This window comes from Pyrgilauda ruficollis, unplaced genomic scaffold (assembly GCF_017590135.1).
Source record: "Pyrgilauda ruficollis isolate IOZ18807 unplaced genomic scaffold, ASM1759013v1 scaffold230, whole genome shotgun sequence".
NCBI classification, from domain to species: Eukaryota; Metazoa; Chordata; class Aves; order Passeriformes; family Passeridae; genus Pyrgilauda; species Pyrgilauda ruficollis.
Window position 1 is genome coordinate 187,431 of NW_024522540.1, and position 12,908 is coordinate 200,338.

Genomic DNA, 12,908 nt, shown 5'->3' on the forward strand with positions numbered 1-12,908 from the left:
CCCTGTCTTCAGAGCTCCCCTGCATTTAACAGGGGTAAAGTGGGAGTATTTTACCAAAATTCAGCCACTTTCAATAACAGCTGCTTAGTATGAAACAGGACAGCTATAAAGGCAAAGCCAAATAAAAAAAAATTAAATTATTCCTGGATTGCAATTTAGTAATCAATTAAGTTAAATCATTCAATGAGTTAGCAAGGACACTGGTCTTTTAATTCCTATGGATATTTCTGTAATTAGAAGGCAACATAGAATATTTTCACCCAGGGCCAATTTGTAAGTGAAAGGTTAGGTAAAAATATTTAAATATTGCAACTAGGAAAATGCAGCCTTTAAAACCAACTGCAAAGTTTCTGCTTTGGCCTATAGTTATTTTGTGCTGGCCTAAGAACACAGGCTGAGAGACTTGGGATTGTTCAGCCTGGAGAAGAGACAGCTCCAGAGAGACCTTAGAGCCACCTTCCAGTATCTAAAGGAGCTACAAGAGAGCTGGAGAGGGATTTTTTACAGGAGTATGGAGTGATAGCACAAGTGAACTGACAGAGGGCAGGGTTAGATTAGATATGGGCAAGGAATTCTGTACTGTGAGGGTGGTGAGGCGCTGGAGTAGGCTGCCCAAAAAGTTGTGTATGGCCCGTCCATGGAAGTGTTCAAGGCTGGATGGGGCTTTGAACAACCTGGTGTGGTGGAAGGACTCCCTGCCTGTTGCAAGGGGCTTGGGCCTGGATGATCTTTAAGGTCCCTTCCAAACCATTCTGTGATTTTTCTTTTCTACATCCTGACAGTGGTACCTTGGGCTCTCAAGGGTTGTAGGAGACAATGGTGCAGGTATCTGCTGGTGGCTGGACTTTATCCTCCAGAGAATTTATTGTCCTTGGCCCAATGGCAGCTAAACTGCACTTCCTACTTTTAAAAATTATTTATTGGTTTGCTTTTTCAATTGTCAGTGTTGTAGCCACAGCAGACTCCTTCACTGGCATTTCTTGCTGAGAGAGTGGCATGGGGTCTGCACTCTGCTACCTGTGCAGTCTGTCCTGGGTCTCAGGTGGGATTACTGCTGCCTGATTGTTATATATGTTACAGACTTTATCATTTTTCACAAAATAGAGTTTGGAACCCATGCAGAATGTTTTCCTTCTTAAGATTTTTGTCTTTTGTTCTTTTTGGGCTTTTGGTTGGTTTGTTTGTTTTTGTCTGGTTGGATTTTTCTTTTGCTAAAAAGCAAGAGATCATTTTAAAAAGATAAATACTTGAAGAGTAAAATTAGGCAAATCTGTGAAATCAGCTGGGTTGTGTTTTTGGTTTGTTGTTTTCCTCTCTGACTCGTTTCACAGTGGTGAAGTGACTTTAATTCTACAATCAGGCTGGTTGGCCAAGAGCCTAAGGGCTCATAAAAATCTTTAACAGGCATCTGTGGTAAAACTTTGATTTCATTTCACTTCTGAACACTTCTTTCCCATTTATATGTTGCCTGCAAGAAAACACTAATGCCCCAACCCATTAGAGAAACTCTAGGAATTTCACTGGAGTTCCCTCCCACAACCACTTTGGTGTGTGGCAGCTCAGGGCAACGAGGGCTGACTCCTGTCCCCTCTGGACAGATAGCTCCTCAGTGTGGTGGAGCAGATCTTTTTACAGGATTTTTCACTTTAACAGGATTCTCTCTGCCCAGCCATTAGCAAAATATTGCCACTCACACAAAATTGTTCATCTCCCGTGTAAGCAGCAAAATAAATGCTTAGGTTTTCTATTTTACTTTTCCCCCTGATATTTCCAGTGCAAGTTGCAGCATATTTGTGAACTGTGATTCCTTAAAATACCTAATACCTCCTTTGATGTCCATATTCCAAACCCAAATCTACCTCTGAGTCTCTGCCCTACCCTGCTAAACAGTGTCTGGAGTTGCTTTCCACTCCCAAACATTATCTCATGTGCTGTTCCTTTAAAATAAAAAAGGGGGAATAAAAAGGATTTCATGCTTGGCACAAATGCATGCTGAGAGCAAGATGTGGGATGAAAGGCTTGTGGAGCCAGAAGGGAGAGTTCAGGCAGCCTGTGAGGGCACTGCCAGCCTTTGAGATGCAGGAGAGGCACTGCAGACCATTCCACATCCAGCACTATCAGGAGAAATATAATTGAGGTTTTCTTTGATGCAAATAACATTTGTTTTTTTCCTTACAGTTCTTTCATTAAAAATCAGTATTTCAAACCCCTGGCTAAGAAATGTAGCAGTGTCTTTTTAGACTTTTTTTCCCCCCACTTAAGTGTAGAAATGCTTTAAATACCATGGTAGCATGGGGAAAGTAAATATTAGGAGACTTTGTAGGTGGAATGCAAGAAAATATTCTTTTCAGAGACATGCCTTTGAGGGTTTCTAACCTGCTTTAAAAGGGGTAGCAGTGAGAGGACAGAGAAAGATGCTGTGTCTGTAGTGCTTTTCCCTTGGAGACACATCAAAAATCAGTTTGATAAGTTACCTTTCCTTTTTGTTGACCTAGTTTTGCAGGTATTTGAGAATGAAGGCATTTGGAATATGGTCTAAATGTGTAATTTTACAAGATGATTACAGAAAGACAGTGTTTTCTGATACATAGTGTGGGATTTATATTGCCAAATTCCAATCTAAATGTAGGTGGTAAGTCTGAAATAATCATGTAAATCCTGTAGGCTCTTTCTCTGGGCAGGAGACAGAGTGTGACTCATCCCATGTGTTTTAATGTGCTTTTAACTTTCACTGCTGTTTGTGGAGGAGCTTCTCTGGGTAAACCAGATACCTCTTATTTAGAGGGCCAAAGTCCCACCACTGGACCCCATTTTTTTTTCAAAATGCCAGTGTCTTGATAGTGGTCAGCCTCACCCACATTTTTTATTTGTGATTCCTCTGATTTTATCTTTATCCTCATGCACTGCTCTGAAGCCTCGTCATGCAAAAGGAGGCTTTGCCTCATCCACAACTGAAAAAAAATCACAACTAAGTAATAAAACAAAAACCAATAGGAAAACAGAACCCTCACCCATGATGTAGTGAAGCACCTAGTGAGATATCATTAGAGATTCCTCTAAGTGTATTTGGAAAAATTATGGCCTCTAATCTATAGCAGTGCAAAGGATTTAGGAGGAAAATGTTGTCCTTCATGTCATTTCTTGGGTGCCCTGGGTTTCATGCACATAATTACTCCTCTTTCACATGTGTTGGTGATGGAATTCAGAATTACTGCGGGCAAATTGCTTAATTTTGTGACTTTGTGGGTGGGTCTGGTGTTCCTCTGGATCAGTCTGCCTTTTCAGAACTGTTTGAGGCCCTTGTTGCTGTGTTGGAAAGTTACAGATATTGGGGGTTTTGTGGAAAATTTTCTTTTCATCTCTTGAAGGCTGAAAGGAACAGGTTGAAATATGTCTTGCTCACAGGCAGCTTCACTGCAGTACACACTGCTCTGAGGGTTCTTTCTGAATCTTTGAAATGCTTTTTTTCCTGGAGAAAGTGAAAATACTCAGGTCTTTTTCCCATGATCCAAAGCAGTTGTTGAGTCTCACATAATCACAGCAGCTCTGCTTTGCCAGCAGGTTACAGATGTGTAACACTGTCACAGAGACAGTGTTTAATATATTTTATTTTAATTAGACTTCATCTTGTCTCTGAGCTCACTTTCAGGTTTTCTTCCACATTCAAAAATCACCAAAGCACTGTAAATTCCCAAATAAATGGAATTATTGTTGATGCCATAAAAAGTTATGTTCCAGTTGACTGGCACAGAGAGCAAGTATTTAATTTCTGATTTTGGTTTGTTTTTCAATTTGACTGAGATCTACTGGTGTTTCAGAAAATATTTATTTTTCTCTGTTACAGGCTTATAGATTTTCTCAGCTTCCTGAGATGGTAATGGGTTCTCCTCCCCCTCCTGTCCCTCCCAGAACGGGTCCTGTGGCTGTTGCCTCTCTCAGGAGGTATTTATCTGTTATTTTATTTTAGGCACGGTCTCTAAAACCCACTGTCATAATAAGAACTGGTGCAAACCCTGAAGGGGCACTTAAAAAGATACATTCATGAAATTAGAAACATGTTGTTTTTATTTCATTTTAACACAAAATGAAATAACAATGAATTTTCTGTTAGCCTGTCTGTGTCAATAAAATTAGGAACTGCAGGCTCTTGTTTGTTTTAGAGCATTCTTTGCCTCAGCACTCATAATGGCGTGCTGGATTGAGGCAGATGATTCACACCATCATTCTCCTGCTTTCCTGGACTTGCAACATTTCCAAAGAACTTGGCACTTCCTAAGTGCAGTAATGTTATTTACCACAGTGCTCTCCTACTGTATGATACCATGCCACCTACACTGTAGACTGGGTTGGTGAATTATGGTAAAGCTCTGGTGAATTAATTATGGTAAAGCTCTGGTTTTACAAACACAGGCATTTGTTTGAAGCAGCAAGCTTCAAACTTATACAATGCTTTGGTAAAAAGAGCAACCAGGCTAAAAGGGCTGTTTACAAACTTCTCCAGACTTCTCCAGACTTGTGTTGGTGGATGGTTCTCCAGATTTCTGTCATGCCAGGGCAAAGCTGGACACACTGCTCCTCACTGGCTTGTCCTGCTCTAGCTGATAGGCGTGTATGTGGCTACAAATCACATCTGTAGGTAAGAATGACAAAAAGTTGTATTTGTTTTCTTTCTTAACGCACAGGTCTACATCAGATATTGGCAGCAAAGTGAGAATACCTGAGTCCAGTGGAGCAGATCAGGCCCAGCATCATGATCAGACACCTTTTGCACCGGGCTCCAGAGCTCCCATGTCTGTTGGTCCACTCGAACAATCGGCTTTTCACTCAGGTGACGAAATAGTGCGGGTTCAACTTTGAGAGCCTTATAAGTTATTTTAGATAGAAATGAAAGTATGGGATATAGAAATAAGGATGATTATTTGGGGAAAGACTGTATTAGGTGGGGTTTTTCCTGGTGCAGCTGAAGGAGCCCTGCAGAGGATGGCCTGTCCCTTTGAAAGTGCCCCAGCTGCACCTAAAATACTCATCCTGCAGCAGCACCAGGAAATGGCCTTTTCTGAAGGTAGGATCCAGCACTAATGTCCCAGATGTTCTCTGTTCAAGTATGCCATTCTGCTGGCACACTAATCAGGACTCTGAATTGATAAAACCCAGCAAAACTGTAGAATTTTTAGGGAGGATATAGAGGGTGTTGGTAGCAAAATAAGTTGCAGTATTGGGACAGCTGTGTGACTTGTTTGTGTTGCGTTTTGTACCAACCAAGCAAAGTGGGAGAGACAGGCAATCGGGGAGAAATGAGGGGAGAAATGAGTTAGATCCTTCCAATATTTTGTCAGTCAAGAATACTGATCCAAGTGCTTGAAAACTTTTTAAAGGCTCCCTATTTCCCCTTGAGAAACTTTACCCCTACCCTTGTCACAACAGTGGGCTACTGAGGAAGGCAGGTTGAAGGTACATGGCCCCTTCCCTTCAAAACACAAGGCAGTAGTGCTATTCAAGGTCAAAGGTAATCTGTTAGCTCTTCAGCTCTCCTGTTCTGGAGAACATAGTTTCTGCCCAGAACTTGTCTTTGGTCTAAAAGTCCCATTTTAAAAGGTCTAGTCAGTTCCTGGTCCTTCTGATATGAGTTGTATTTATAAATTAATTGATTTAATCATGAGATGAAGCTGATAGACTGTTTTTATGGTGTCTGGATAATATTTAGCTGGAAAAAAATTATTTCAAATGGGTTTTTATTGGCAAAATATGTTTTCTTGAAGCATTATGGAAAAGAGCTTACAATATTCAAAAGAATTTTCCATTAGTTCAAAGCTTTGAAATTAGTAGGTTTGTTAGACATTGCTCTGTTTATCTGCCAGAAAAAAAAATTCTTTCTTAGCTTCCTCAGAAGTAATAGAGAGTTATCTGCATTGTCTTTGACATCACTGACTGAGAATCATAATGTGGCTAAGCAAATGAGTTGTCAATTAATTAAATGCAGTAGGTTTGAAGGATCCATTCTACTCTCACTTATTGTCATGCCTTCTGCAAATGGTGCAGTACCTGAAAGGAGCAGATGCTCACACTCCCAATTCAAAACATTTCAAGCTATGAAATGTGCCACACTACCTAGACCTCTTCTTTATGTGTGCAGTAATGGGGTCTGAGGGATACACTTTTTGATTGGATCCAGTGATGGGGAGATTTTATTACTGTGTGTTGCTGAAGGGTGGCTGCAGTTCAGAAGAGACAAAATGACCTTCCTTTACATTGTGGAGTTTGCCAGAATAATTCTGGGAGTAGATGAAGGAAACTTTCATATATGACGGGTGCTACAAAAGGGTGTAATACAGGCAAGTAAAGACAAGGATCATTGTGAGAAATGTGCAGTTGTAATGCAAGGTTTCTAACGTTCTGATATGAAAATAAGTTTTTATAGCCTCAATACATGAATAAACATTGCTGCAGGTGCTGATTTGGAATGTTAATGCCTAATCTCACTCTCATGCAGCCCAGTATCAGCTCTGAGATAAGGATGTTGCAATAATAATTTAGGATAAGATACAACATCAGCCAATTGAATATTCATTTTGAGTAGTAGCTCCTTTTGTTGTGGTTAAATTAAAAGAGTGTTTTGGTGTGGAAGCCATGTGCCATGTGCAGGAGCAGCACTTTCTTCTCTGTACATGTATGAAGAATGCTCATTTTCAGCCTTGCTAACTCATTTAAAATAGGAACCCTTGTGCTGTTTATGACCTGGAAGGACAAATGATTGACCACACCTCTTCTCTTAGCCCACCCTCTTCCAAACCATGGGGCTGGAGGAATTGGGATAGAGGTGGTATATTTCTGCTCTGGAGAAAAATGTGCTACAAACCATATTTTACTCCTCTTTTTTACCCCTGATTGCATCCACAGCAATTCTGGCCTGAGACTCTGTGGGAGGTCATTGAGAAAGTGTAAATATCTGGGTTTATGGAGACTGCTTTGGGGGTGGATGTCACTGGTGGAGTCTTTCTATCTCTGTGTATGTGCCCATGCAACGTCCCAGCATCTGTCAGAGTAGGCAGCATAACCCTCTTGTAGATTGTTCAGGAGCAAAAAATGTGCCAGGGCTGTAAATGAGATTCTGGGGGATGGATATTTGAAGCAGCCAGTAATTCATGCTAATTCAATTATACTCCATATGAATTTCATGGGCCTTCCCATGTCTTTGTGATTTTGTCAGCATAGTGGTGTCATAGCTACTGAGAGCAATTAGTAGCAATATTCAAATGATGTGCAGTTGGAAGGGGGAGAAATTTTATTTTCTCTGCATTAATTCTAGTACAGAGAATCTGCCCAGCTGTGTGATGTTACTGTGATTCCTCAGTGAAAATGTTGGAGTTGTACTTTGTTGTGTTTTTAAAGGGTTTACTGCCCTTCTGCTTTCATGTAATTGATGTTATTTTTGCTATATTCTGTGAATCTGAAAAGTAAAATACATGTCCATATAGTATAAGGGAATAAACTGAAAACCTGATAACTGATGAAGATGAGATGCAGCTGTCCCATCCAGGATTTAGGGATGAGGATTTCATGCCCTCAGTGTGATGTTGGTGTTTCACTGCTGGAGTCTGTCTTTGCATGTAAATAGACACTAGAGGAAGGAAGATTTAACTGGGCAAGAAAGTTGTTTGTAGTCTATTTTTAACTCGTCAAACACATGGAGTTATGATAGCAAAGGGAATATATCAAGGATATCTCAAGGGAAATATGCACATTAGGATGCTGGTCTTCCAGACAGCCCAGTGGATAATCTCTGTACCAAATTGTTCTTTGCATCTCTGTGGGCCACAGGAATCAACCTTCCCTGAAAGCAGATGTGACCCTACCCAGAGATCTGGCTGAAACTCTGGCTCCTTCCACACAAATTGGAATGTGATAGTGGGATTTTAATCCAGGAGGCTTCCTGGATATTCCTATTCATCTTAATCAAGAGGTGATAAGCCAGATTTGGAATGAACAAATATTTATTTGAGTTTTAGCTGTGTAATTTATGGCAGTCATGGACTGTTCCTGGGAAAGGAACTGAGCAGGTAGAACCTTGGTATTTTTTACAGAAGCATTGAAGTTTTATGATGGAATTGTTGAGAGTACAGGCTGTTAAACATATCAGCCACTCATTTTTGTAGGTTTTTAACCTACAAATAATATTGATATAATATAGTAATATAGATACTACTAATAATATTAATACTATAGCTATTAAGAAACACTGGGTAAACAGCAAAAAGAGAGGTGCATTACCCTGAAATCTATGATAACAACAGCTGAACATTGAATATAAGGAGGCAAACTTAAGGGGAAAAATTCCTTTTCTCTAATGAGTCAAAGGTTTTACGAAGATCATTTGTTGCAAGGATCAAGTCCTAGGGACTCTTTGTATGAAGGCTGTTCATGGTTACGAGGACAACAGCAAATCTTGCCTTCTCCAGTATTTCCCAGCATGATGAAGCTGCTCTAGTCAGATGGTGGGGCAACAAAACTCACCCAAAACCCCAAACAAAAAACCTCAACAAACAAACATGAATTCCCTATTTCATAAGCACTATCTTGTGATTTTCAACTGAAATCTCAGCTATTAATGATGCCTACTCTTTTCTCCTTTGACAGGAAATACAGTACCAGCAGTGTTTGCCATTCCAGCAAACCGACCTGGCTTCACAGGCTACTTTATCCCAACTCCTCCCACTGCCTACAGGAACCAAGCCTGGATGCCCTATGCTGGGGAGAATGAGTTACCAGGGCAGTGGGCAGACTCTGTAAGCATCCCTGCTTTTCTAACCACACGTGTTTTCTGTGTTTTGCACAGGAGGGATTTTCAGCAATTCTTCACTGGTCAACAAAGAAGCAGAAAAGGATAATTTTTCCTTGAATGGGAATAATGTCTAGCAGTGAAAAGCCATAAGAGATGGCTTGGACATAGATACTTCAGCTGTTCATAGCATGAACTGTGAGCAAGATCTTTAGAGGGTGGAATCATTCACTAGGTTAGGGCCTGGCACCTGTTTAAAGTTGGTGGGTTAGATGTCATTTTTCTTTCCTGAGAAAGGTTAAATTTTTAGATAGACACATGTCAGGAGAAGGTGATGCTGCCTCTCAAGGCAGTCCTGAGCTGTTTGTAAGTTGGGGAAGCATCTTACCCTCCTGAGGCTTCTCTCAAGACAGCCTGGCTCCCAAATCTTACCTCCCAGCAGTGCTGCAGCCCTGCTGTGCAGTGTTTCAAATCCTCCCGAAGGCTGCAGGGACAGATCATAAATTAAATAATTAATCACACAATCCCAGACTGGAACAGATGTATTTTTTAGCCCAAAGTAAACCTACATTTCAAAAATTGAAGTTGAAACATCCTAAAATGAATTGCAGTAGTTTATCATGTTTGAAACAATTTCTCAAATGTAGGGCTTTTTTTTTACACAAGGAAAAAAAGATGAATTCTTCTGCTTGAGCTCACATCTGGTATCTAAGCAGAACCACTCTGTCTAAAAAACCTGGTAGACAGATTCCATTTCCTTGTGCAAATCATCAGCAGAACATTTTAATGAACTGCAGTTGAAATCTAAGTTGGCTTTGAGCAGCCAAGCAGGATACAACACAGTCACATAAATGTTCCTGGGGGCAGCTTTTTTGTTGTTCACTCTTTATTACTGCTCCCGATGCCTGTGAGGAAAACAATTCAGTATGACTTTGAGATGCAAGTCTGAATTTGAAGGCTAAACTGTCAGGAAAAAAAAAAAAAAGAAGCTGTTCATTTGTAAGCTGAGCACACCTGCTGATGTGCCCCTGACACCTGGAGGCTTGTGATGCTCTGGTATCAATTTCCTTCTCAGAGCTGCCTTTTAAAGCATGAAAAATATTTATTTTCCTTTGTTATTTTGGTGTTTGTTTTTTGTTTATTTATTTGTTTTATGTGTGTTTTTGACCATTCTTACATCTTAAATCCAGGAGGCCCCTTGTATCTTAGCAATGATTTTAAACTTTTTCTCTAAGAAGGAAAAAAGCCATGAAACAAATAAGGAGGTTTTACTTGTCTCCCATGCATTCTCCCTTTTGTATCCCTACTCTTGATTGCAGTCCTGTGGAAAAAGAGTCGGGTATCACTTGTCAAATGTGGAGACTGAAACAAACGGGTCAAAACTGCAAACCAAGTCTCCAGCCCCCAGCTCCTTCCTCTGGAAAGTGAAGAGTATAACCCTGTTGTGGGTTTCCGTGTCTTCAGGGAAAGAGGAATGGAGAGGGATGTAAAAAAAAGTCTGAAAAATAACCATGGCAATATAGAATACAAAGGAAAAAAATGTTCCTTTTCACTTACCCATGGCAGAGCTTTAACAACTCCTTGCTACTCAGATTTTCAACCCTCCAGTGGCTACAGAAGAGGTTAAAATGTAGAAGCTACTGCAGTTTCTACAATGAATTTGCAAATCTGTCAAGAAATTGTCTTTATTTGAAAATCATTACTAGAGGAGCTAGTAACAGCATTAGCAATATAGCAGCTAATATAGCAGCTTTCTTTTTATTCAGAAAGCCTGAATAAAAGTGAATAGCATAAAGATCTGAAGTAATACTCAGGTTTTCTCAGTAATACTCAGGGTTTGAATTTCTGGACGTGTCCTGGTTTTTGAGCCTCTAGATTACAGCTTGATCACACTTCCAAGATTTTCTTAAAAGTATTGAGAACAGAGGCTTAATATCTATAAGATTCTTCATTTTTCACACATTTCTGCTAGCCTAGACTGTAAACAAGGGAGTAGAGGAAACAAGAGATTTGACAACAAGGAACTATTTTATAAGCACAATTACTATAGTATATTATTCTCTGAGACAAATGGTAAGTATTGAAACACTAAGTTTTGTGGGATAAGGCAACTGTATCCACAAAGCACTTATTTTCTGAACTGCTGGATGCTGCTTAGTGAAAACAGTAAATTGGTGGCCTCTAGTGGCGTGATCACATGTTGTTCTAGTAAAATCACCTTTTGAAGACCCTGTTGTAAACTAAACAGAGGTGCCTGCATCTAAAGATCACTTTCATATCAGACCTGCATCCTACATTTGTCTCATCACACTGTAGTGAACATGTTTGACATTCTCTTCAGCATTTGATGGGTGCCCAAGGCTGTGTAGGGGATGTGTAAATCCTAGCGGTCAAGCTTCAGACATAAAGCCTTCTTCAAAATTAAGGCCCGTAGATTCCCATTTTATAGACTTTTGGAAATCATAAATACTGTTTTTTATTTGATGCATTAAAATCTTCTGACTGCCAAAAAGACTGGTATCGTGGTTCATGGATTTGTGAAAGAAATTTAATCTCTCACCATGACTAAAGGGCCTACATTATTGTTTTAGTTTTAGCTAACATGGGGTGTTACAAAAATTATGTAATTCTGTTAGACATGGCCAGAAATCCTGACACTTCTGAGCAGTCAAACATCCCTTTGAGTCTTCAGTTTCCAAGTTGGTGCACCTGAGCTTATCCCTGGTGTCTGGATCTAGTGAGTTTCTGTCAGCAGCAGTGAGGCCAGACACGTGGTTGGCTTGGATTAGACAGAAATCAGAAAACTGCTTTTCTGTTACAGGCTTTTGGTGTACTAAAATCATGCTGTTTGTTTAAAACCAAAGTGTTTGCTAAGCAGCAAGCACACTTCCACAAACATCTTTTCCCTTGGAATTTTGGAGGTGATGATAAATGAGGACAAGCAGATGTGCTTTGTGCTGCCACAGCTGGGACATGCATAGATGGCACATGCCAGGACAGGCATTTGTAGGCAGAAACTTGTGGCATTCACATTCTCTGAACAGAGAGAGACATAATTCTCTCTCCCAGGATTTTTCCTGGAGTAGAACAGAGAGGAGAAGAAGAGAAAACAATTCTTATCTCTAGTCACTGCTCCTGTTTTTGCACATGTGGAATGTGTTACGGAGATTGCTTACTGAGCGTGAGTTCTTAATTGGATTCTGGTGGTGGTTGTTTATATTAATTGGCCTGTTAGGTCCAAGCTGTGTCCTGACTGTCTGGAGACAGTCACGGGTTTTTCTTTAGTATCTCTTTAGTATAGTATCTCTTTAATATAGTATAATGTAATATAATATAGTTTTAATGAAGTAACTGTTCAGCCTTCTGAATCATGGAGTCAGATGCCAATCATTCCCAGACGCTGGGGTTGCCCTGCATTCGATAGAAGCTGGGAATTCTGAGGTTTGCATCCCCTCCATCTGGTGCTCTCTGTCACATCTGGCCGTGCCCCGGGGAGGTTTGCGGTCCCTGGCGGGCGGCGCCGCCGATCAATCGTTCCTCGTAATCCTGTGCAATTCCAATTCCCCGCAGGTGCCCCTTCCTGGCTACATCGAGGCTTACCCGCGGCCCCGCTACCAGCACAACTCGCCCTCCCGGCTGCCCCGGCAGTACAGCCAGCAGGGCAGCCTGCACCCCAGCCTGGAGCAGGCTCCGCTGGCCTCCGCCGCCGCCTCCCAGCAGAGCCTGGCCGACAACGACCCCTCCGACGCGCCGCTCACCAACATCTCCACAGCTGCCCTCGTCAAGGCAATAAGAGAAGAAGTGGCCAAGCTGGCCAAGAAGCAAACAGACATGTTTGAGTTCCAGGTCTAATATATATCCTCTGTGCACGGTGTTTGTGTCTTGCGACCTGGGGTAGCCAGGAAAGCAAGTCCTTTTGTTTTCGGCTGCAAACTTTCTGTGATTTGTGCCAAAGCGATGGCATTTTAATCTGTCTGAAAAGTCAGCACTATGGAATGACTGAAAGCAGAGCAACAGAGCTCTGAAGACAGGAAATTCCGCTTTCCAGCTAAGGAAAAGCTGCCAGGAAACTGTTTCACACTGATGAGATCAACCATATGCAATTGTTTGTCACTTTGCTCTTGTATTATGA

General features: G+C 41.0%; 1 protein-coding gene across 1 annotated transcript in view; it reads left to right on the forward strand.

Moving 5' to 3' along the window:
- The window catches only part of KIAA1549L (KIAA1549 like), a 104,126-nt gene extending 91,498 nt beyond the window's left edge, over window positions 1-12,628 (forward strand). Inside the window, exons 19-22 of the mRNA XM_041469383.1 lie at window positions 3,845-3,942; window positions 4,683-4,828; window positions 8,635-8,783; window positions 12,347-12,628. Of these exons, the coding sequence (XP_041325317.1) occupies window positions 3,845-3,942; window positions 4,683-4,828; window positions 8,635-8,783; window positions 12,347-12,628 (675 nt within the window). The remainder of the gene's footprint in view (window positions 1-3,844; window positions 3,943-4,682; window positions 4,829-8,634; window positions 8,784-12,346) is intronic.
- Window positions 12,629-12,908: the final 280 nt, after the last annotated feature.